Source organism: Drosophila bipectinata, chromosome 2L (genome assembly GCF_030179905.1).
Source record: "Drosophila bipectinata strain 14024-0381.07 chromosome 2L, DbipHiC1v2, whole genome shotgun sequence".
NCBI lineage: Eukaryota > Metazoa > Arthropoda > Insecta > Diptera > Drosophilidae > Drosophila > Drosophila bipectinata.
Window position 1 is genome coordinate 20,830,196 of NC_091736.1, and position 26,855 is coordinate 20,857,050.

Genomic DNA, 26,855 nt, shown 5'->3' on the forward strand with positions numbered 1-26,855 from the left:
GCTTAGGCCAAAGGGAAGGGAGAGGAGCTCCCTTCCCCAACAGCCATTAACTTTGTCTATTGGCCGGAATTGCCAGCAGTGCGTCTGAGTGTTCAGACTGGATCACAAGTTCTTCTCGAGTGCGTAAGCTTAGGAGACTGGAATAGGCCATTTATTATCAAAAAAAAATAGGATTAATAACAAAATATTTAAAACAAAAGGAAAATAAAACTAATGATACTTGTCTTGGAAGCATACTCAGATATCTCAACATACTAGTTAAAGATATTGGGTAATATTAAGTATTTTTTTGGGTAATATTTATTTAGCACAGAACTAGAAATATAGACATGTAGATTACATAATACGAAAGGGATAATTCAAGTGATAGGAGTTTTTTAATAGAGCTGTTTAAAGTAATTAGATTTTCGGATCGGGAGAGGCAAGAGTCGAAAGTACTTAGGGCATTTAAGAGCAGGAGTTGATATACCCGTGCAGTTAAAATCGGATATATATCGCAAACATCGAATAAAGTTGGCCGATCCTTGCGAGAATATCCGATCCATTTCCGATCCTTCAGTTATATGATATAATCGGCCGATCCCGGCATTTCCCACTTACATATATACTGCAAAGGAAAGAGGGCTATGTGCAATGGTTTAAGTCGGTATCTTTAAAACTGAGAGACTATTTTGCGTAGAAACAGACAAACGGACAGACATACATGCTAACCTCAACTGCGGAGGTGATCCTGATCAAGAATATATATACTTTATAGGTTTGGATATGTCTCCATCAACGCGTTGCACACTTTTGACCAAAATTATACCTCTGCAAAGGTTTAAAAAGACAGAATTCTTCATAAATTATTATTTTAATGTGTATTTTTAAACCCATAAACGTTCATATTTTCTATTATAATGAGTTATTGGAAATGGTATATTTCTTGGTCCGCAAAACCCTTGGCATCCCCTTAGCTTGAGGGCATTAAAAGTTCGGCCTCTAATTTCCACCACAATTGTATGTATTATACTGCCACCGCAATGCCTGCAACAGCTCGTAGCGACTTTTCACAAAAAAAGAAACTTTTTTGGCGTTATTATGGTTGTTGTTCTTGTTAACATATTTATCTTTCGCCAGACCCCGGTTGTCGTCTGCCGAATTATGTTTTATAAGCCTCAAAAGCAGCAGACAATTTGGAACGAAAAACAAACCAATTTTATGGCGCGCGGCGAAAAATGTTCAAGCACATAGGCAGCAGCTTGGGAGTGTCTGGATGGGTGCGGTGTGTGTGTGTGCCGTTGGTCGCAGGTGCCACTTATGCGGCCCAACAACAGCAACAGCCAAGTGGGCAAGGAGCAGGGTTGACTGCACTTTTTGTTGCCGCTTTCCACCATTGCCGGTTTCTCCGCATATTATAAAGGTTTTTATGGCCGCGCAAGTGAAAACTGCTAAAAGGAGAGACATGGAAAATCAACTTTTTCTGATACCCAGTTTTAAAATACTAGAAAAAAAGGTATTTGTGGCCTAAAAAAATTAAAATGAATTACAGATTTTAAAAATTATTATTTTATGTTCATAGTGCAATACAATTAATAATTAGTTATGTGTACTTAATAAAATTATTAATTAGTTATGTGTTAAAAATATTTAAATCCTTTAATGGTAAATTTAAAGTCGACTTTTTCTATTTTAAAACTACTCTTCTGCTTTTTTCCAGATCTAACGAGTATTTTCCAGACGGCAGCGCATTTTAAGCATCTTAAAAAAACATTTTCCTTTCGCGTTGGGTGTGAAGAACACACACACACACTGGCGGGTTAAAGTTTTCGGCTGGGCTCCTTCTGCTCCTTTTCTGAGATCCTTTAATAATTCATTCGGTCGCTATTTATGTGACAGGTGATAATCGTGGAAAGGCCTTCCTCCACTTTCTCCGCTTCAGTCGCTTCCTTGGTCAAGTGGAGAGTGGCTGGTGGTCTAGACGACGGGAACCCGCAGATGGAATAATTGCTGCGACTGTCTTTCTGTTTATTCCCACAGGTCCTTTTTGGGGTTTTTGAAAGGGGTGAATATATGAGAGCAAAGAATTTAATTTGCAGAGCTCCCATGGGTCGCATGGGGTGACTAATTGAAGCGACCCATTGGGGAAAAATAAAAAGCTTTTCTGGGACACAATTTCTAGAGCACCACTCAGATTTATGTCGGAAAAAAGCTCAAAATATTACCCAGATATTATGCTGATGCTTTACAAGACATCTTCTCTTCTAGGAACACCATTCTTTAAAGACAACAAGCATGAAGGCCAGTTGTTGAGCACAACTGCCTTCGAGTGAGTTTCGGTAAATGGTACTACATGTTGCATCATTAACTAAACGACAGTTTAAGCGTTCTGCCGAAACACAAAGAGGTTGGTTGAGACACTAGACTAGAAACGGAAGCCGGCGAAAATTTGTCGGGCAGCCCGAGAGAAAATTTCTGGGTAATCTTCCCAGCAGCATCGTGGAGGAAATGTGCCACATAACATTAACCAACAACTCATATCCTGGAAAACTTGGCCAGGACGGCGAGCGCCTGTTGATGGGCAACACATTTCTTTTTCCACAAGTTTTCCTCCGCTCTGCGGCAAGGTCTAATGAAGCGGCAATGAGGCGAGCCATCAAGGAACCCACAGAAAAATAAACATCACCGTCATCATCATCAGCTCGGGAAGGCGCCCAAGGACACTCCGTGACCCTGGTCGGAAATTTGCATACGGCCAAGGAAACTTTGCGGTTTATCAGAGGAAAATAATCAAAAATACTCATACGAACCAACATGACAACATACAATCAACATGAAATGCAAAAACTAAAGTTTTCTTTTATTTGAAATTGCTGATTTTAAGGCATGGCTGACATTTCTGGCAATATTTTGCAGGACACAAAAAAGCAACTCCACTCGTTTTTTTGCGTTACCTCACTTAAGAATGAAGCAATCAACAGCAGGACTCAACCAGCCAACAATTGAGCAACAACAGCAAAGGCAACTGCCACAAAGAGTACAATTACAACTCCAAGTGCAGTCAGTACCAGTAGCAGTCCTTCCTCCAGTCTCCATGCCCCTTGAGACTGCCTCAACAATTAAAACCAACCGAGTTGCCATATTTGAAGTGAGCGGCCATGGAGTGAGTGAAAGGACAACAATAATGAGGCGGGAGGAGGTGAAGTGGGTGAGGGAGAGCAAGGACCAGTACTCATAATCATAATTATGGGCTTCCTTCATCAGGAGCAGAAACAACAGAAACAAAAACAGAAACAAGATCAGAAACAGCAGAGCCTTAATTGTTCTCATGTGTTTTTGCATGGGGGCGTGGCCCTCTTTTATTTTGCCATTCACTGTCCAACAAAAGGTACAAGAACACAATCACACAAGGAGCATTTAGCCCGGTCAAAAGAAAGTTCCAACATTTATTGTTGCGCTTTTCCTGTTTCCCAGCTAACATAATTATATTCTAGTTTCGCCATCATTATCGTCTTCAAGCCCGACCGAATTCGGTTTTAATTGTTCCTCGTCGTAACTTGTAATGATGGTAGGTATGTTGTTTTGCGGTCGGAGAGGTAGTCCTTGCTATCAATGGAACTAATTTGAAAGGCTTTCTTGGGCCAAGGGACAAAGCTGTATCACAGCCACAGCACTGTCCCCCAAACATAAAACGAGACAATTAAAACGACCATTATTTTGGACGGAAAGAGCTCATATAAAATACGCAGTATGTACTTGAAGTACCACAGGCTATGTACTGATTACATGCAACAAAATAACTTTATAATACAATTAAAACGCATTGCAATGATTGAAGCTGTTTTTTCTTTAATGAATCTTATGAAAATATGTATATTTAAGCTTAGAAGGCCTAGGGCTTTCGGGGTATAAACAAAGAATTGTAAAGAGGAACCCACAAATAGTAAATAGTTTTACATTAATTGAATCAATTTTCCAAGTGATTTTATTTTATACAAATAAAGTGTACATAGAAATCTTCTGTATCTTTAAGAGGTTAAAAATAGTCAACAGCTAAATAGACTTATTGAACACTGGGCTTACTAGATTTACTACACTACACTTGAAACACTATCTTTAAAATATTCCACAAATATTTATTTTTATTTAAAATACAACGCGTACCAATAACTGAATCCTCTTATGCGCGCCTCTCAGTTTATAAACCTTTTACTCGCATAACTCGAAACCCATCTTTTTGCGACCTTTAGATACTTTTATTCAAGTATTATTGAATATATATTAAAGTAATATATATCAAGTATATTGAATATTATTGAATATATACCCTAATCGTCATTTAACCGCTTCTTTAATTCGGCCTTTTTAGTACCAACTATTTTATAAAATTAAACTGTTTCATTTTTTAATACTTTAAAATAAAATTTTTTGTTAAAATAGCAAAAGTAAAAAAATATCACACAAGCTAATAAAAATATTCCTCGCCTTATTTTTTGAGTTTAAGCCTTATGCACTTTGGTGCCTCCCTTAGCTTCCCTCTTAGCCCAAGCCCAAACCCTTTTACTTTCATGTTAAGGAAGTCAAGTGGGAAGCAAGTTTCCTAATTACAGCAACGTAACGCGTCCTTATCTTCTCTTGACATATTTTTCACGCTATTTGCAGTTTCTGTGGAAAAGCTGCATTGAAAAGCAGAAATGTCGCACTGTGCGAGAGCTAAAATTTGAAAAAAGGACTTTAAGGACTAATATTTCAAATTAAAGACTAATATTTAGGAAATGTATGACGTTCCTCTTTAGAAATGTAAATGTTTTTTAAACCGACAAAGGACTTACCCACAAAATGCGACACATTTCCATACAAAAGTATGGGAGTGTTAAAATTAATGTAGATGAGTTCTCATTTCCTTAAATAAAACGTATGTATGTAATATGTATGTATTTGGTGAACTAAATAGCTCATGAAAGAACCACATATAAAGATTATTTACTACCCTTATGTTAAATAGTAAAGTTTTTCAAAGACTTTCCAATTCAGTTTTGGTCTGGCAATGAATGGGCTTTTCGAAAAAAAACACTGTGGATAGGAAGTGAAACTAATGAAAAATGTAACCACTTTTGTAAACGGCCCATTCCAGGACATAACCTGCCAGCAGCATAAAAGCCGGACGCACACATTCGAGTCGAGAGCACGTTGCTCTGGCCGCCTCTGCTCATTGACCACTTAAAGACAAAGCCAGCTTCCGTCCGCTGTTCGCTCCGTCTGTTCGATGTCCGCCAGTTGCCAATCGCCAGTGCAACGAAGCGGCAAATGCAACACTACGACTCGACACGACAGCAACATCGGCAACGGCAACAACATGGGTAGCAGCAACTAGCAGTAGCAACATGAACACACTTTAACCCAGGAGTCGATATCATTTCCGGCCAAATGCGTTTACAATGTGGCACGGGGCAAAGCCAAAAAGACGGCAGAGGGGCAAGAAACGAGGACGGAGGTAAACATCAACAGCAGATACACACCCAGACGCCAACAAGAGGCAAAGTTTTGCTTTCTCCACCTCATTTCTTGCTTTCTCCGCCTTGCCCGACCTCCTGCCTGTTTTTAAAGCCCGGCTACACAGACACACCAGGGCGGGAGAACCGAAAATTGCATTCAAAACATTTCCAAGTCAAAAACGCTGACAGACTCCATCGTCTGGCTCTGGGCCGCTGACAGGCTGACGCCGTCTAGCCGAAAAATAAAAAGTTACTGCTGCAGTTTTTAATGCACTAACAGAAAAATAAAATAAACTAAGATATAATATGAACTATTTTTAAATAGTTTTCTATAAAGTGGACTATATTCCATCCATTTGAATATTTTCAGTGTACTGACTATCCACAAACTGAATACCACAACAACATCAACAATAATAACTCCGAGCCTGCCAGTCTAGAGCCTAAAGTAGGCAGTCGTCATTGCAGTCTTCGGTCACCCACTCACCCCATCACTCAGTCACTCATTCAGTCAGTCAATCAACGAGTCATTCCGTTGCCAAACACCTCGCCCCCTTTTCGGCCTGTCAAGTTGTCGTCTGGGGCCTGTGAAATTAGCGGCTGCTTGCAATTATGGCCTAAATGCGTTGAGAACACCGTTAGACACATGGCGGAGGAGGGAAAGGGATAGGGCCCCGACCTTTAGCCCCCGAACTCCTCCTGTGAAAACTTTTGTCGACGGCACTTGAATGCAGCACCAAGAACAACAATTTTCGGGCCACTCTGTACTCCCCAGCCAACTGTTGTTGTTAGCCATATCCGTTGTTGGCAGCAAACTGGGCTAATTGGCCTCTGTCAGAGTTTGTATGGATTTTTAATTGAAAATCAATAGAACGGGCAAAGAGTTCACCCCGAACGGGGAGGAGACGGGGAGAGTGGCTCAGATAGCACAGCTGGTGCCCGAAATATTCCACCAGACATAATCTATTGCCCAATTTTGGCAAACAAAGCGGGTCGAAAGTCTTTAAAGTCGGCCTTTGAAGTGGAGCTCAGACTATTAAGATTTAAATTTAAGGAAGAATCTTGATGCAGACAATATTAAGGAGCAAAGTTTAATATTTTCTAAAAATAATGCTCCCAAAATACAATCCTCTCACCTAAACCTGCTCTACTTGCTTAAAAACTGTTCAAAACAAGCCAAAGAGGCCAGCAGGGGATGATACAAGCATTGCTCATAGCAATTTCGCAACACTTTGGCAACTCAAAGAATGTTTTTAATTAAATCAAAAAAAGCAAACCTGCTCCTGCTCCTGCCTGGCTCCTCCCGGCTGCCCTTTTCTGCTTTGCTTGAAGCGGCGTATGGGAAACTTTCGAGTTTCGGGGGAAAATTCATTAAAAATTTAATTTTCACTCAACAAGTTGAAAAATGGAAAGCGAAAAATGCGGCACGGAAAGCACGGCGGCGGGATAGGGAACTCGAGGCTGACCCGGAAAGGTGGTAGAGATAGTAAAGAATGCACTTTGCTAATAAGTTTCGGCGCTTTTCGAATAACAGATGATGACGCTCTAGCCGGCGGCAGAAGCGGGAAAAGCGGAAAAGTTTGTACTGTTTTTTTCAGCCACGTGACAGGCGAAAAATATTTTTCCAACTGTTTGTACGGAAGAGGGCCAAGAAATCGAGTTAAAAGGGGTAGTAGGACTTCCAACCAACCTTCCTCTTGCCTACACCCCCTCTTATTCCAGTCCTTCGGCTTTAAGTTTGCGCCATTTTTGTGTCAATGTATGCCAAGTGGGGTGCCATCGTGGCCACCACCACTCACCACACCCCCTTTACCACTCCCCTCATTTCACTAAAGTGAAGCCTCGTTGCACAGCAAAGTGTTTGATGTTGTTGCTCTAGATGCTTGTTGTTGTTGTTGTCGGGCGCCCAACGAGGCGTGCATATGGTTTACATTAGGCTAAGTAGCACGCCCCTGCACACACTGACACACAATACCACAAAAACACCCACGGCAGGATAACCCCTTTGGCGCCTACCTGTAATAGTCACAGTACTGTGGATAATATTTTACGATAATCCTTAAACTATTTTTTATTATTTTAAACAAGTACCTATTTTTGGGTTTAACTATAATAAATATATATTTAAATATTTTCAAATTTGTGCTTTTTGGGAAATTTCTATAATAACATATAATCAGCAATAAAATAGCAGCTTTTATAAAACTTTGAAAAATAGATTGTAGAACACGTTATGCTTTTAAGTGGCCTACAACCCATCATTATAGTTGAAGATTAAATATTAAGTTGAAAATCTTCTATATTTTAGCTAAAAAATGAGTGCATCTGTATATTTCTTTTAGAAACTTTCAACCCAGAGGTGCTTATGGTCTGGCACAAGCTCGCTGATAAGCCAGAAAGCTGCGCTGATGCACATGCGGCTCTCGGGGGCCGAGCCACAGAATAAGCCAACGTGCAATATCTGCAGCGAATGGAAGAGCTCCCCGGGTAAGTAAAAACTTAAAACTTACAAAAATGTGGCCAAAAGAACAGAGATAGAACGAAATTTGTTCTTGGCTCACTTAACATATTTCAGGGGGTTGGCTTGCCTATAAAAATTTATGTCTAACAGGGGCAGGAAGCCACAGCTCTCGGTTTAATGGTGTGAATTATATTAAGCGACCTGCACACGCACATGCTGGAAAACAGCTGCTCGTGTGGGAGCTCTGGGGCTGGGTGGTGGTGTACTGCGAAAGGGGGTGTGGCCACTGCGAAAACAAAAAAACGTATAGGGTTGTGTGTGCCGCTGATTTGTTTTTATCACAGCTCCCCGGAGGCATCAATTATGCGCTGATGTCAGAAAAGGAACTTTTCCTCCATGGTGGAAGTATTTAATGGAAGGGAAAGGAATACAATTGGGAGAGTCCTTCGGGGGGTTTCTTAAAGTGCAGACTAAAAAAACAACAGCCACTGCTAAAATTTACTTGAAGTTACTTGAGTACGGGTGGCAAAATGTCAGGGAAAAGGAAAGATTTTCGATTTAATATTTTCATTTGTGGCAGAAAGAAAGACTCCCCCGAAGCATTCCACAGTAATCCCACTGAAAAAAAACACTGCTCTTTACATGCCGCAGAAAGGCCTGACTTATAACCGAAAATGTAAATGTCAACAATTGCCAAATAATGTTTTCCTTTCAAGTCTTCTTCATGGTCCCCGACCCTCCGAAGGGAAAATTGCCGCCACCACAGACGCACATAAAACCGATTTTGCGCTTTCGAGAGCACCAGAAAAAAAGGACATAAAAAACGAAATAAAGCTGAAAACCTCTTTTAATTCTTTTTTAAGCAAACAAATAAAATTATGCTGCGAGGGGAAGGCATAAACACGGCAAATAAATACGCCGAAGGGGGGGAGCAGCTCTGCGTTTTCCCCGGGGGGCCTTCAATGCGGCCATTATGACAAGCAGAAAATTTCTTTTGGAAAAAATACAAGAAACACATTTCACATTTTGTTTGCAAAACTCTCCGAAACAGAGCGAACATTGCAGAGACACCAACGGGGAGGAAGGTATGCGGAGGAGTGAGTCCTGGATCGAGGTCCTTTATTTTCTTCTTTTTGTGTGTGTTTAATGAGCTAAGCGGAAGGAAGTCAGTCAGCGACGTCGAAGTTGACGTTTGTAATAAAAAACAAGAAAGGAAAGCTAACTTCGGGCGGAGCCGAAGTTTATATACCCTTGCAGTTTAAACCGGATATATATCGCAAACATCGGATATAGTTGGCCGATCCTTATGGAAATATGAATATATAATCCAATTTATTACAATACAAAATCTAAAAAAAGTCTCAAGCTTCTATCTTCAAAAACACCAAAAGTAGTATTTCTACCAAAAACCATTTCCGATCGTTCAGTTATATGGCAGCTATAAGATATAGTCGGTCGATCGTTATGAAATTTGGTAGATCGGATTAACTGACCAAGAATATAATCTGTACCAAGTTCCAGCTTTCTATCTTTAACAACACGAAAGTTGGGTCATTTCCGATCGTTCAGTTATATGACAGCTATAGGATATAGTCGGCCGATCCTTACGAAATTTGGCATGTCGTAATGTTTTGCCAAAAATAGCACTCATGTCAAATTTGAACTCTGTAACTTTAAAAACGTCAAAGTTATACAATTTCCGATCAATCAGTTATATGGCAGCTATAGGATATAGTCGGCCGATCCGGGCCGTTCCGACTTATATACTGCGTGCAAAGGAAAGAAGGGTGTGTGCAAAGTTTCAAGACGATAGCTATAAAACTGAGAGACTAGTTCGCGTAGAAACAGACAGACGGACAGACAGACGGACAGACAGACGGACAGACAGACGGACAGACGGACAGACGGACAGACGGACATGCTCATATCAACTCAGGAGGTGATCCTGATCAAGAATATATATACTTTATAGGGTCGGAGATGTCTCCTTCACTGCGTTGCACACTTTTGACCAAAATTATAATACCCTCTGCAAGGGTATAATAAATATATAAAAAAGAGACGCGCTGCGACAGGCCCTCTTTTTTGGGGGAAGTCTCAGAGAGGAGTGTCGCAAAAAGTTGAAAATTAAGGGGCGTCTGTCACTTTTACTTTCCATTGCTTTCTGAAAAGATTTCCCGGATTTGCTCGTCGTTTGACGAATCTGGAAGAGGTTGTTGGGCCTCTTTCCTATTTAGTTTTCTGTAGGAAAGTAATCATTAAGTATGGATTATTTTTATATGGAATCAAACACTATGCGATATCCTAGGCTTATGCAAAACTCCACTGAGTTTAAGACCAGTTAACCCACCTCAAAAATCCAATCCGGCCGGAGTCACAAGAGCCACTTTATCCCACTAAGCTCCAAACACTTACGCAAACTGGCAAACCATTTTCCCCAAAGCCCCGAATGACTTAGTTTCCTTCAATGTAAAACACCAGCTAAACATCCTAAAGTCTCAAGGCATCAGAGTGGGAGAGACGAAAACAGGTAATAAAACACCGCCGTTTAGATATTTGACTTAGATTTTCAATAAAATACTGTGCCAATCTACGCAGCAAGCGCTCCTGACAGCAGCAACAGCCGCCCAAATCTTTTGCATAAGCCAGGACAATCCAATTTTATGGCCAGCCGAGGAAGCCGAGGAAGTATCGTTGCCAAACTGAGGAAATGCGGGACAAATAAATTGCCTCGGCTGGAATGTAAGCCCGGTTGCCAGCCAGCCGCCCGCTGGAATCGCGTGTAATGCGCTCAATCAAAAGTCAAATGTCTAAAAATATTATGAAAAGCCTTTTTGTCTGCCTTCCGAGCTCAGAACAGAGTATAGCAGACCAAACCAGACCCATCTACGTCCAGGACTTGTCCGAGCGGAGGCAGGACAGCGCCATTCCTTTCTGGCAGCGACGAGTATTCCCCAAAGGGCTGCCCTAGTATTTGGCCCAAAAGCTCAGTACAGTGGTTAGAAATCGAATAAATAATTGTGATACAGGGTAGAGTAGCAGTTCTGCGAGAGAATAATAATTAATTAGTTCGTAATTAGTTCTTATTATAAAAATAGTTTCAAAGAAAAACTTTAAATAACCTTAGTATTTAATTAGGTTAAATAATAATATAATTTTAGTTTAGTTTCCAGCCACTGTCTTGCGCCCTGTTTAGAATTCATTTATGCTGGCTGGCCCAACTTCGATTTCGTTGTTTGTTTTGTGAGCTTGTGTGTGTCTGCTTATCGTTTTTGCCCGAATCGGTTTCGATTTCTTTCATTTATACACTATCCTGGATACAGTTCTACCCGCCGTGCCCCCAATTCGATTCCCTGCCCATGTCCTCCAAATCGTCTTTACTTGTTATGCTTTATTCTGGTTCTTTCCTCTTTTTTTCTATTATTGGCTCCATTTGCTTTTGGCCGGGTTTGTTTATGCTACATTTTGATTTTCTCGGCTCAAATTGTATTTGTTGTTTCTATTTCCTTGGCAGCACAGGCGGGATTTCCATTCCTTCCACTTAGTTTGCATAGCGCCCCCCGACCCGGCTATGTTATATCCTTTTTTAGTTTCCTGTTTTAGCCTCAGCCCTTTTCACAGCCGAGTCCGTTCTGTTTGTTTTGTTAGTTGAGTCGTCCTCTGGAAGTTTATTTGTATTTTGGTTTATAAAGCGTCCTCGCCGTCGCTTGTTTGTCCATTTTGTTGGCCCGGCCAGTGGCAAATGACCCGCCCACCGTCTTCCTGCCACTCTCGCCGCCCTGCACCGAGTTCAATGTCTAAATTTATGTGCAGCCGCAATTTATTTAAATTTATGTGGCTTTTGTCAAATTGATTTCAACGCTGAAATGGGTTGACAAGGTAAATGCCGGGCCAGATGGGCGTTGGCTTTGCGATTTTTCAGAGCCCTGATTGAGTTAGCATTTGGCAAATGGCACATCGCTAAGCGGATAAGGTGGTGCCGGGTAATCAGTAGGGCAAGTGGGTCAAATTAGGAGCAAATAAATGACTGAAGTGAAGTTCTTGGAGGGAAAGACAAGCGATTGGGGCTCAATGCAACTCCTGTCAGAATACTTTCTACTTCCAAACCATCAATATTTATGAGGCCCAGAACAAACAATAATAAGCAGATTTTATTAGGGGCCTGCTAGCCGAATATAGCCATGGAACACCATCAAGATGGCACGCTAGAGGCGGCTCAACCGGCAGTCATACAAAAAGGACTCATATCAAAATGGCAATAAATAACAAACAATGCTGTCTGCAATTTTCCACTTTATAAAAGAAAAGCCATAAACAAAAGGGCTCCCGCTGGAGGGAGACGGACAAAAACGAGACCGAAAATTACCATGGATGTTCCTTGTTGCCCTTTTTTCGTAATATGTTGTGGGGTTACTCCTGGTTCCATTGTTTCCGCGCCGGGCGGCTCATAAATGCAAGGATAAGAGTCGGATTGAGTGGGTGGGACAGGCCATGACTGACAGTTGCTGGGCCTGGTTGGGTTAAGAAGGGGGTGCGCTAAGGGTTAAGGTCTGGACTTGTAGCATATTTCTGCCTCGCAATTAATTAATCTCCAAGGTAATAACGAACAACACCAGCCTGGATCACAGTGTAGCAATCGTTTGCACTTTTTGTTTATTGTCGATTACAGAGAAAATAATTATTGTATTTAGTTTTATTTTTAATGTTTCAATGGAAAGCCCAAGTAGGAATTAAAAAAGAAAATACCCTAACCTCTACTTAACTATTGGGTTTCCTGCATACAAATATATATTAACAAAATATACTTATATATTTTATAATAATTTTTTATTGTGTAGAAAAGTTTGGGGTTTGTATGGCTTTCGTCTGCAACTCTCATCAGGCAAGTCATGTGTTTGGCATTTGTGCATTACCGCTGACGCGCCGTTTTAATTTATGAAAATGTTTTCGCGCAACTGGGAGTCACCACCATAGCCATCAATGTCACGGGTGAGAGATAAGTGGGAGTACCAAGGTTTAAGGGTGACCCAGGCCACTGATGCAGGTCGAGCATTATTGTGCCTTTGTACTTTTCCATTTTAGGGTTTAATTAAAACAATTCTTTAGGCAAGTACAAAGCATAAGGCGATTACTTTGGGTAATAATTAAATGACCTTTCTTTTTTGTGAATTTTTCTTGGAAAAAAGAAAAAATTCTTTAATGCAACAGAAATAAAAGCGGATAAATGCCTGCAAGTGGCGAAAGTCCTGCAAACAAACCAAAATCCACCATAAGAAACTCGAAAAATGGAGTTAGAAGACGGAGCGAAGGATTCCCGCAACAAACCAACAAAGTTCATTTCCACACCAAAATCAATGAGCCAACAGATGCAGTCTAGGGCTCGCAAAAAGTCAGGCTACACAAAAACAAAAAAGGATAAATTTGTTGGAAATCTTGTATAACCAATGAAATAAATTAACTCAAACCAACCCACTAGATATTTTCCAATACATGACATATTATTCAATTAAAAGTGAGGGCATACAACTATTTTCACAGTGTACTCCAGGATTGTGGCGGTTGAGAGGAAGGCGAGATAAAAAATAACTATGAGAGGATATCGAGGGAACGGAGAGTGCAAAGCAAGCGCAGCTTTTGTTTTTCCCCAAAAGCATTCAAAGACCGCAAACGCAGTTACACAAGCACCACAAAAAGATATACCTACATACGTATAAACAAAGGTACATATATGTATATAGAGCATATAGCAGACAGCAAACGCCAAAAATGAAAGCAAGGAAATTGTGGAGCACATAGACCCCAAAACTAACCGCAATTTTCGAGGCGCTTGCTTGAAATAGAAAAGCGAATGAATAAAAAACTGGCACATTGGCTTTTAGTCGAAATAGTAGCATTTCTGCAATACCTCAAAACGCAACTAAATATTCTGTTTTTGTAAGGAAACTATTGTGTAACTTTATGGATGATACTATACCATTTAAAAAAAAAAAAATTCTCTAAAATTAATATCCCCTCAAAGTAAGGACCTGATTAAAGGTCCTCTAGTTTCCACTGTTTATAAAACGACTCCTTTTTATTATGGCTTCCCTTACCAACCAAGTGTAAGTGCTGCTTTCACTTTCCACATTTTTTTCCCAAACCATTTTTTATTGCTTTATATTTTACTTAGGGTTTTTTATTTGCTGACGTGGGAGCCCACAAAATAAAAGAAATAAAACTAAGGTGGTTATAGTCGAGTTTCTCGACTATATGATACCCGGTACTCTTTATTTCCACTACATGCTCTTTATTTTAGGAAATACATATATTTCAGTTCCATACTTTAAGAGGCGGAAAAACAAGCCAGTAGGGTTTCAGAATAAAATGGTTTATTTAAGTCGTCCAATTTCAGTTCAGATCTGGGTCTAAGACGATTCCTTAACCTTTTGCAACATTCAAACTATAAGTAATATTCGAATATACCCTTGAACACTGCTAGTACTGAGTAAAGAAAACGGAAACACGCCATTTGAAGCATTTTTAATTTTCTAATTTTTTTGGGTGAAAACCTTCACTAACGTTATTGATTTGTGGGGTTCATTGATATGTGTTCCAAAGTTAAACTTCCCAGACTAGGGGTGCCCAGTCCGGTTCCGAGAATGTGTGATTAATACATTTGGTCAGGCATTAAAAAAGTACACAGAGAACCAACTCAAACTGAACTCTGTTTTATTTGACTTAACCACTTCAGAGTGCCATGTGCCGTGTGTTTTTCCTCCTCGTTTTGCCCTTTTTTATAGATTTTTTTGTATTACTTTTTATTTGCCCGACTTTAAGGACTCTTGAGTAATGATGGCCAGACCAAAAGTGAACTGAATCCACGGCGGGCGCCCCGCAAATTTGCGGTCGTCCGAGAAAAAGGAAAAGTGCTGACATGTTATTTGTGCAGTTAACGAGCTGAGTTATTTTCCAGGGAACAAACCGCACTTGAATACAATAAAAAATGAAATTAAATAAAACCAACAACAGGAATCGAGGAGAAGGAAAATAATACAAAGGGCTCACGGCGACCGACCATGCACTTATCCCCCCATCAATTTTTGGTTTCTGCTTAACAAATTACCCAAAATGTATCTTGCTGGTTGGGAGTTTGTTATTTGTTTATTTGATTGCCGCTCATTAAAATTGGAATGTAAAATTTATGCGTTCAACCCACGCCCTGCTCCAATTATAGCGTATTGTGTTGTTTTTTGGCAAAAATATTAAAAATATGTTATTTTTGGACAGATAAATTATTTAGTGCCAGGGCCAGAGTTTATTTCGCAATTAGTAAAGGCTCACTTCACTATGTGAAAACAATTGGGTGAAAAAAAGCATTAAATATTCATGGTAACTGATTAAATTAATTTGAATTATTTAATTTCTCTTTCCATGCCTCAAAATAATTAAACGAAGGTATGTATGATGAAATACTTGCAGATTCCAATGACTCATGTCTCAGGCATTTGATTTGATATTCAACTTTATATTTCTACTTAAAATTCCGGGAAAGGACAAGAAGCTGTCGCCCGTCCCACACGAATATTTAGCATACTTTTTGCAAACATTTCCTGCAACAATAAAGGTGAAAAGTATGCAAACACAAAAACATGCATTACTAATACGAATGTAGCCCGAATATAACTAAAATTGCAACTATGCAAATGGCAAGCCCAGAACATCTGACGCGAGCTGTCTGCCTCAAAAAATATTGCACATATTCTATTAGAGCACTGAGAGAAATATTTACTTTTTTAGAACGAATCTGAACACTTTATTAACAATTACATCTTTTCCTAAACCTATTTTGAAATAAGTATTTATGTGTGGCCGAATTTCGATTTAAACAGAAATACTCACAAAAAGTGGCTGGAGAGATCTCGCTGCCAGGGGCATCCGGGAATGTCCCTGAGCCAGTGGCAAAATTAGCTTCGCCTGGGTCAAACCAATACACACACACACCACACACTGGAGGTCTGCAGGTCTGGTGTTCGGGGGGTCCTGGATAAACAAACAACGGCAAAGGCAAAAAGCAGCAGCAACAATTGAAATGAAACAAACACAGAGCAGGCTGCCAAGCCAAAGGTAATGCAGGGGGTAAGGCTTGGGTTATAAATAGACTGAGGGCGCAGGAGTGGGCGTGGTAGGAAGGGACTGCGCAGGATGCCAGAAGGATGCAGGTGGGTTTTTTTTTCACAAAGAAACAAGACCAGAAGCAAAGCACAGTGCGTCATGATTTTGGGAAAGCTCACGCGGGTGGAACTGCCTTAAGGAAAATAAGGTAAAATTTAGAATATATATATTTCACCGTTATAAATATATCTTTATTATTGTCCTTCGTGTTTTTTTATCGCACTGTTTCCGTTGACTTTCGCATTTCAGTTCCACTCTACAAAAGCCACACAAAAGCTGCAAGGACATCCCCTTACAATACTCTCATGTGCAGGTATTATTTGCTTACACGTCAAAAGCTCATCCTCACACACCCGAAGGACTCTTCCCCCCACTCATGGCCACTTTAATAAATGAAAAACCTCTCAGTGTTTTGTTTGTTCAGCGTCGCTGGTCTACGTTTCAGCATTTCTGTCGCAAATTAGAAAGAGACTCGTTTCACTTTCAGCACACAATTCTTCCGTTGGGGATGATTGCTCATAGCCGTAATTATATGGGAGCCCTCTGGTGACGATTTCCATTATCTGCGGCTCATCGGCACATCAACCCATCGCCCGCCGGCGCACTAATTTGAGCCACATGCAAATGCAACATTTATCCCGGGCTAATTGCAGTGCAACACGCGCTTTAAAGTCAATGAACGATTTGGAATGCGCCGCCCGGCTCGGCGGCAATCGCAGGCACGCAAATGTCAAAGCTTTTTAAAGAATCCATAAAATGTCTAAGGGGGGCACCCCGAAAATAGCAGTAGACGTTGTAAATTGCGAAGCCAGTAAACATAAAATGTCATACTCGGCGGCCTATAAAAAGCGCTTTTCTGCCTGTATAGCAGAAATAAAATTAAATCTCAAACTGCCTAAGTAGGAACACTAAAACGAATTAAATTTTTATTCCCAACAAAAGCCAATGTTTGCCAACCAATTCCTTGAAGGACATTTGGGGGGGAGGTGGCTGTCAAAATGGCGCCTACCTTTGGCGCCAACCATTTGCATGTGTACCGACCCAGGGGTTCTGGAGAAAGGGGAAAACAAATAACAAGAACCCTTTACGGGGCCACAAATCAAAAGTGGAAACATGAAAACAATATGTCAAATGATATTTCACATTAAATTAGTTAGGTCCCCAAACAAATGTGTAGGAAAGCAGCCGCCTGGCGTATGTCTGCGGGAGTGCATGTCTGGGTGTTCGTGTCAAGGATGTGCTCGGGAACTCGACTTTCCTTACACCTATGGCCGCCCCACCTTGAGCTGATTTCCCCCCGCTACTTGGCTGGAGCACTCTTGCGCCCAGCAGCAATTTGTCACGTGACATTCTCCTTTGGCCAAAAATTACAAATGTTTTTATTATTTGCGTTTGTTTTTCGGCTTTGTGTTGCATGCCTGCCCGGAGGCGTTGCCAAGGTGTGTTTACTTTTTCCAATTTTGGGGCATATTTACTTCCAGATGTGAAGCCCCGGAGGAGCATATCATTTTGTATTTAGTTTAAAATAGTATTAAGTGCTTCTATTGACGTGGCATGCATTGATAAACTTAAATGTAACTCTTGTGTACGATTTAATGGATTCGCGTTTCTCTAATGACTCAGTTGCTTACTCATTTCTGCTAATGAATTGAGTTGAAATTTAAAAGCTCTGCGTTCCGTGCAGTGGAAAATCATGCAACGTGGTGGAGCTCGGAGGGGCAAGGAACAAAAAGGTAAATAGCCACAATGGTGATTATAATTTCACATGCCAAGGAAGTGGCTCTGGTCAAGAAGGCGAAAATTGCGATTTTATTTGGTTAATTGGCTCCGATTTGTTATAAGAATTTTTATAGCATACATTACAGCGTTTCTGATAAACTAAATTCATGATTATAGTTTTAGTTATAATTATTTAGTGATTATTAAATAAAGGACTATTTATACAGCGAAATAACAAAAATATGTGTAACATAAATGTGTAATAGGTTTATGTGTAAGAATTCTGAGGGATATTTAAAGACAAATGTTTGGAATTCTAAATCCACACATCTAAACAAGATAGAAACCTCTGTCGAAAATCTTCAAAAGCTTCTCAAAATAAACACAAAACATAAAAACGAATGGCGACACAAAAACATCTAAAATAGAAGCGTTTCTGATGTGGAGGATAGGATCATTATACTTTCACTCGCACTCACCTATCCCGCAGGACTATTTTGAACTCCGGCTGCGAATCGTAGTCGGTATTGTCGATGAAGCCTCCATTCCGCTCACGCTCACGCTCCCTTTCCCGCTGCTCGCGGTCACGCTCACGCTCGCGCTCGCGCTCCCGCTCCCGCTGATACTCCTGCATGTTGGCCAGCTGCTTCTGGAAGAGCTCCTGCTGGGACTGCAGCATCTCGTGGTGATCCTGCAGGGCGACCAGCTGGGAGAGCTGCTGCTGGTAGGTCGACTGCTGCGGAGGGTGGGGCGAGGCGGGGCGAGGTCGGTGGTAGGGGTGATGGTGGTTGTGGTGCGGTTGGTGATGGTGGACTTGGTGTTGGTTGTGGTGTGGGTGGCGCGGCAACGATCTGCTGTGGAGCTGCTGCTGCATCTGATGTGGTTGATGTTGCTGTGGCTGTTGTGCTTGTTGTTGGAGGTTGCTTGGGGTGTGGTGACTCGGGTGCTGTGGGTGGTGGTTGTGGCTGCTCTTCAGCTGGGTCAGCTTGGTGTCCACCTCGGCCAGGCCGAACTCCAGTTCAGCCTGCGCCTGCTGCTCGTAGGCCTGCTGGGCCTGCTGCAGTCGTTCGCGCTCGTTTCTCGGCGAGTTGGCCAGCTGCTCCGCCGGCGGCTCAATCTCCACAGCCGAGTAGTCGTAGTCGAGTCGGTGGTGGTGGTGCAAGGCCTGTTGCGTCTTGCTCTCGGCCGAAACCGCACCCGTTCCGGGCGTGGCGGCGGCGATTTTCCCGGCCAGGGCGTCCAATGAGCTTAGCATTTCGTCTCCAACAATTAAAACCACTCGATCTCTGCCTATCGTCGCACTCCTTGTGGATCCTCAAAAACTTCTTCCTTGTGTTGCACCAAGCATATATACTGCCTTGAGTTCTCGCTATCAGATCCGTGGATCGAGCTCGAACACTGCCGTCGCTGTCGTCAAGCTTCTATGGTGTGTTTTGGGGGCCTTCTCAAAATGGTTTTTGGAATATGGAACTTATTTTCATTTCTATTGTTAACTATGGCTAATAACTTTCCTGAAGGAGAAGTCGGAGGCAAATTGCAATGGATTAGTAAGTTAAATGGATATTTATTAGTAAAGGTAGATAATGAATGGAGGAGGCGACCTTGACAAAGCATGCAGGCTACACATATCTGTTTGCTCGGTGGCTCAGGTCAGCTACATTTCACTCAAGTCCTCCCAAGCCCCACCACAATGCACACTCTTACACACACACCCCAACACTCGTACACCTCCAGGCCCCACACAGCTTCTGCGTTTCCGACTGTCTGCCTGTAAAGTGTGGTCGTAAAATGCAAACACTTGAGCCAGAAAAGGGCCAGCTTGAAAGGCAGAAAGGGTTTCTCTCCTCGAGCTGGAGTGTTCATGCCTCTCGCAATGTGTAGTGTAGGTTCTGTGGGCCCCCAGGGGCTCAAGTCGTTGCTGCTTTGTGGTCAAAATAATTGGGGGGACATTCAAATGAAGAAAATCAAGAGGAATGCTAGAGCTAAGCATTTTTAAAACCCGCACGAGAGTCGTGGACAGTTTTTTAAAGTTTCTTGGCACCAAACATGCATTTTCATAAACCCTATTTGTAATTATGGAAAAACTTTTGCCTAAAACAGTTTGTCAGAGAGATGGTACAACAGCTTTTGCATTCAACCATCACCCTGTAACTTTAGCCAAGCTCCACTTGACGTCTCCAATAGATTAGGAATCTTTAAGCCAAGTTAAACTAACAACATCTTTGTTTACTTTGCAAGTAATCCAATTGTTGAGGAGCTCTCTTCTCCATCCTTCAGTCAAGATTATTTGTGGATTATCCAAGGGCCGGGCAATGAATGTAGATTGCAATACTTTTGTGGCCGGGGAAGGACTCTGGAGAATTCCGGCAGAGAACTGAACTGAACAAAGATGGAGAGGCAGCCAAGCTGACCACACACTTCATCCTGGCGTCCTAAACTCTGTTATCCTGTGAGTTGCAAGCACATATCCTTATCTGCACTCACTCTACTCAACACCTGAAACGTCTTCAATCAAATTTGCAGCTAACAACAAAATGTCTTTGTTGCAGCTGAAGTTCCAGGGTGATTTCGTATCTAAAAACTACAAACTTGGCTTAGTATGCTTCTAGAGCGATGATAGAGTGAGAGCTACCCACACCCACTTTAGGGTTTGTTGCAAGACATACTGTAAAAGTCAACTGAATGCACTGGGCAGATCCAACCTCATCTCTTTCACTCCAAATCCAGCTCTGTCCCACTTCGTCTTGCTGCAACTTTAAGTAGTACGCCCTGCCTCCTGCGCCATCCGGCAGCAATGGTTGCATTTGAAAGGAATTTGCCTTTACAAGACTTTACTTTTTGCAATTTACACGCGTCGTGCCCCCCTCCACGAGCACACAACTGCATCTAAAATATATTTGTATATGTGTTTGCTCGGCTGTTGCCAGCAGTTGGCTTTTGTAAACGTTACTTCCTTATTACATGGCATTATACTATTGCAGATACATACTGCAATGGAGACGGAGATGGAGATGCAGATAGGAAGAGCTTGTTAAATGTTTTCCAGGATGTTTACTGAGGCAGGACGTCTTGGCAGCCGCAGAAGGGGAATAGAACGAGATCTTTATGCCAGTAATTAGCAAAGCCCAGCCCAGCCCGGTCTGGCAGATTAATGTGAAAAGTTTAAAAGGTTTATTAAAAATATTCCTCAAATTTAAAGAGCCCCAACTAATGAAATCTCTGGACGCACAAAAAACGCAACCACTTAATTAGGCATTCAGCTAATTGCATTCAAAGGATATCTGGCTCGCCCCAGAGCCCAGGGCGCAGCGCCAGACAGTCGGAGAGAGGTTTTTTGTCTTTTCGCTAGGCCTGGCATAGTGGCGTTTGAAAAGGCTTTAAGTCTAAGCTCCGTCTTTGTGCGTGTTATCAAAACTAACAAGCCAGTAAAATATAAGATGGATGGTGCTGGAAATGAAAAAATAAGTCGCTCATGAACTTCAGAGACGAGCGCGCCATAAACCGAAAACATGAATCCTTTGGCGAAAAATGAATAAAGTGAAATGGCTAGAACCAAATGAATATGCTTCCCGTCGCAGAAAAAAAGAATGTTTGCGAGGAAAAAGTTGATAAGCGGTGACTGCCAAAGCTCTGCGAAAGAAACAGAGACGAGTGGGAGGAGACTCGTTGGATACCGATTTCTATATGGAAGAATAACAAAAAATAACTCGATTTTCAGCAACAGAAATCGTTTTAAAACTTTCCATCTTCTTTAAGCTAGAAATTGGATACATCTTGGACAGTTTCTAAATAAGTAAATATTTAAACAATATTCGATTACCGGGCGCCTTTGTCCCATGATTATAATTATTTTCGATGATGTAAGCAAACATTCCTTTGGCTAAACAATCAGCCCCTTCAGAGGCCGTTCAATTAATGTCTCCCCAAGCAAAGTATGATTATAAGGAGAAAATTATTTTATAATTATTATTAATTATTTTTATATTATAATAAAAATTAAGCATTGTCCAGTGAATGAATCGAAAGACAACAAAACTATGGAGAGGATGCTCCAGAAACATCAAATTTCTAGTCTCAGGCTGGTACTGTCGGTCGATTTAAGCTCAGAAATGGTCTTTCAGGTTTGGGCCAACAATCAATGCTGCACGGAGATCTTAAATCTTAAAGCTTAAATGAAATATGGCGAGCAATGGGAGCCTTTCTGGCTTAGAAGTAAAAAGTCTTAACCGCAGTAACCCAAAGTCACGACGAACGGGAGAAAGCAATTACTTTCTGCTTTGCTTGTTGCTTCTCCTACAAGACCGCACCACCCACGCCACCACTTTGCCAGCCGAAAAGTGGGTATAGAAAAGTTTTGTGGCCCTGACAGCAGTTTATGCTACACTTGCTCCGACTCAAACTGTCAATATTTTACTTCGGGACACACAGCCAGCCACAACGGCAGCTTTCAGTAGCGGGCCAGCTCGAGGAGCTGCCACATCATTTGCTATAAATTTACTCCATGGTCTTGTAACGACCAGAACAGAGCAACAATTTCCAAGGGTGGTTCCGGGTATAAAATCACCAAATATATTGTAGGTCAAAATTTAAAAAAGATTTTTTGATAATTTCTGAAGAAATATTGAATTAAACAAGAAAGCAAAGCTAACTTCGGGCGGAGCCGAAGTTGATATACCCTTGCAGCTAAAACCGGATATATATTGCAAACATCGGATATAGTTGGCCAATCCTTATGATTACATCATAATAAAACCAATCAATTACAATAAAAAATCGAAAAAAAGTCCCAAGCTTCTATCTTCAAAAATACAAAAGTTGATATTTCTACCAAATACCATTTCCGATCGTTCAGTTATATGGCAGCTATAGGATATAGTCGGCCGATCCTAATGAAATTTTGTAGGTCGGATTAACTGACCAAAAATAGAATGTGTACCAAGTTCTAGCTTTCTATCTTCAAAAACACGAAAGTTGGGTCATTTCCGATCGTTCAGTTATATGGCAGCTATAAGATATAGTCGGCCGATCCATATGAAATTTGGCATGTCATATTATTTTGCCAAAAATAGCTCTCATGTCAATTTTTAGCCCTCTAACTCTAAAAACACCAAAGTTATACCATTTCCGATCTATCAGTTATATGGCAGCTATAGGATATAGTCGGCCGATCCGGGCCGTTCCGACTTATATACTGCGTGCAAAGGAAAGAAGGGTGTGTGCAAAGTTTCAAGTCGATAGCTTTAAAACTGAGAGACTAGTTTGCGTAGAAACAGACAGACGGACAGACGGACAGACGGACATGCTCATATCAACTCAGGAGGTGATCCTGATCAAGAATATATATACTTTATAGGGTCGGAGATGTCTCCTTCACTGCGTTGCACACTTTTGGACAAAATTATAATACCCTCTGCAAGGGTATAAAAATGAGAAACTTTTTCAAATTTCATGTCGGTTCTCTTCAAATATTTTTAAATTTTTTTTTGCTTTATTTTCAGGGCATTTTTAGGGAATATGTTTCTCTGAAAATTCCAAAATGAGACTTCTGGCCAAAGCACCCACACCCTTTAAACCAGCACCCGATCTGGGCCACAAATTTTGAGGTCAGCCTGAAAAGTCTGGCATAAATCTGAGAACAAACTACACCGGGGCAACCGTCTCGGACAGGACGTTGCCTCCTCGGGCAGCTCTGGGCGGACTTTGAACCCCATGTTGATGCTGGTAATCAAGGCATTAAATGTGTTTACTGTTTATTTTATTAGACTTTAAGGCTTAATAGCTTCTTCGAGAGCGATTTGGGCCCGGCTTTTGTTTCCCAGCCCCAGGGTTCGACCTCACCCATTCGAGTATTTAATTAAAGTCAACTTTGATTTAATTAAAAGTTCTGGCGCTGGCCCAATATTTTGCTCATGAATTATTTATGCCAGCAAGTGCGCCAAAAAAGGAGCCAACTGATTAAGCCAAATCAACATAAAAAGAGGCACAGCCCAAGAATTGCTGATGGTGCACAAGAGTAAGTGCGACAAGTTGCAAGTTTGCACCGCAAAATAAGGAAAACTCTTACTCTCATTAGCGCGAAACTTTGTCCTGGACAGAGACTATAACCTTCCCTATTTTCCTTAATACTACTCTCCTTTTTGAATAGCGAACTTTTTCGCTTAACTTTGTTTTTTCCGTCTTCTCTCTACTTTCTCAGTTTTCTTTTTTATTTATCTGCGCCAGTACTTGGTCAATTTCGTGGTCAGTTTCACAACTTTGTTGACTCCTTTTGGAATCGACTGTCGTCCACTTTCTCCTTTTTTTCCATGCAACGTTAATCTGTCAATTTTCGTCAGAGTTTTCAGCAGTTGTATTTATCTTTTAGAGGTCACACTATCACACAGTTTTGGAGAATGCATTGTACTAATACTATATACTACTAGTAGGTAAAGGATGGGCTTCTTATTGGTAATACGACTTATAAGAGAAGACTATAAGAGTGAATAAGATACCCTTGTTCCCTTAATAAAATAAGGGTAGTACTGAGTGCGATGTGTAGTTTTAGAACTTCATAACTCTAACCCCGTATAAATATTGAAACAGAAACTGAACGAGTTTCAAACTCACACCGAAGGAACAACAAATATGAAAACACAACGACGACTTGGTAATAATTTTTATTTATTTTGTTATCTATTTGGTCGAAAATTGCAAACTGCAAAATGTGGAGAAGAACAAAGCATGAGTAAGGTCTCATGAAATTTATATTGGAGGGTAGGTGGATTTGGTTGCAACCTCATGGGCGGACAGAACTGCCATTGTTGTGTCAGTTTCATGCTAGTACTCCCAACCACACATATGTAGTATTCACATTCGGCTGGGCGGCTGGTTGTTTATGCAAATCTCAAATGCCTCGTAAAAGTAAATGAACATACGAGAGCCAACAATACCGCAACTTGAAAAAATTTTGTATTGAAAATAAGTTTGCAGCTTGGGGATTTGAACTAGAATTTTTTCTAGAAAGTCCAAATATTTATTTAAGTAAGCCATTTCCATTGGAAGTCTCCTCCTTCATTCAGCAGTAAACCCCTCTTGTACGACGTGTCCAAAGCAATTAACACATTGTCTACCTTTTTAATGATTTGAGCCAAAAAGCAAAATGCCAAAACACTTTCGACTTTTGTCATTGTGGAGAGGGCCAGAGCACAGAACACAGGAGGTTGCGTGCCTGGCGATCGCAAACTATACGATTTTATATCAGACCACTCTCCAGCTTTTATTGGCCCAATGTCCAAGGTGGGGAAAATTTATGTGGCCCACGCACGCAGCTGGCGGCACATTTCTCATTTAACTGCCTCCACCATTTGCTAATTAATACGAGAATTCGACGCTCGAACAACTAAATATTTCCTTTTTTGGCCTGTTTTTCGGCCACTAGAAGAATGTCCGAATCAATTTGTGCGGCGCTTGCTTTTTTTGACTTTGGCAACGAGATTTGTGCTTTTACGACTTTTGGCATGTCCCGCAGAGAGGTGGCCCCTTCCCGGCTATGACTGCTCGTGTGCTCATCAGGACACGAAATTGGATTGGGGTGGGGAGGACATAGTATCGCTTAACTTCTGACCAACTGCTCACGCAAAAATATTTGTACGAAATCAAATTAATGGCGGCTCGTTGATGTTTTATTAATTTATACGGCTTTGCCCCTCTGGTCGGGGTTCTCCAAATAAATTATATTGCTCATACGACGCGTGGTTTCCATTATTGAGTAATTAAATACTAATTAAAGCGAAACCCGAGCCATTTCCCGAAACTTTTATCGAAGCCTGCTAACGAGGAATTAGTGGAATTTTTTGGAATATCCTAAAAAATATGTATATCTCTGACTAGGCAAGCTTTAAATAGCAATTAAAGCCAAAAGCTAAACATGGCTAGACTCTATCCTGGTCAATTGCTCCTCGGTGATTTAAACTAGATTCTGCCAAAAACCAGACATCAGGGGCATGGATCATAAGTGACACTTGTCTGGCTTTCGCTTCCAACTGGAAAACTTCTGGTAGCTAATTACTCTTGGATGCTGTCAGAGTCCCTTGAGGTATGCTAGGCTTTATATACAGTCTACTGGATTGATAAATGCAATAAACTTTGACAACATCGCATTGTCGGTGGGTCAGGTCGCACTTCTTCCCATGTTGATAAAAATGCATATACATATTTTAATTTTTTGCACTCGCTCGTTTGTTTTTCCTGTAACCATTTTTGCTTTTTACCGACATGTCACTCAAACTGTGTGACGTTCGATTCTGTTTGCCCGACTTCCTGTTCCCTGTGTGGTGTTTGCTCTTGTTGTATAATATATCCTATCATAATCTTCACTGACACGCGATGTTCTGTTGCCGTTCCCGGTTTTTACATATATCTTGTCTTGTTGGTTTTTTCGGAGCGGCTATCTTCAACCGCCTCGTTTTTTATTCCCTTGTGACAGTGTGTTTTTGTGTGTGCATCACTTCAAATATTGTTGCGACCCATCAATTTGATGTTGTCAATTTCGTGAAAATTTATTGTTTGCTGCTCTCGGAATTTGACATTGTCATGCAGTTCGTTAGCCGTTTCTGGGCGGTTGTGATGTATTAAAAACAGTTGACGGACCATCGCTCGGACAGGCCGGATGAGATAATGTCACAATGAGATTAAGTTATTTCTTGGTGGGATAAGACATTGCAGGAAGTATTTATAGACCTGCAATATTGTATGGACATGCCAATATTTGCACTCCGTTTTTGGAACATAAAACTTCCAAACCTCCTAAAATATTCCCTGTTCAAACGCACACCATTTTCCCCTCAAAGTTCGATTTGCAGTCCGCATTTAAATCTTTCCTGTTCGGAGGCCCGGGTGTTCGGTGTTGGTGTGCATCTGGTGTGCTTATCGGGTCTGCCATAGGTTTTTGCCAAATAAATATTGTGTGCAGCATTCGCACATAAAATACACAAAACAAAAAAGAACAGAGCCCGAAACACGCAAAGAAAACAAAAGACCCGAAAGATATTGGGAGAACACACAAAGCTGTT

At 41.1% G+C, this 26,855-nt stretch overlaps 1 protein-coding gene across 3 annotated transcripts in view; it reads right to left on the reverse strand.

Annotated features, from left to right (window-relative positions):
* The window catches only part of bru1 (bruno 1), a 96,899-nt gene that overhangs the window by 47,779 nt on the left and 22,265 nt on the right, over nucleotides 1–26,855 (reverse strand). For all 3 annotated transcript variants that reach the window (XM_070277388.1, XM_017244295.3, XM_070277387.1), the window contains exon 2: nucleotides 18,285–19,316. In XM_070277388.1, the coding sequence (XP_070133489.1) occupies nucleotides 18,285–19,060 (776 nt within the window). In that variant the 5' untranslated portion in view covers nucleotides 19,061–19,316. The remainder of the gene's footprint in view (nucleotides 1–18,284; nucleotides 19,317–26,855) is intronic.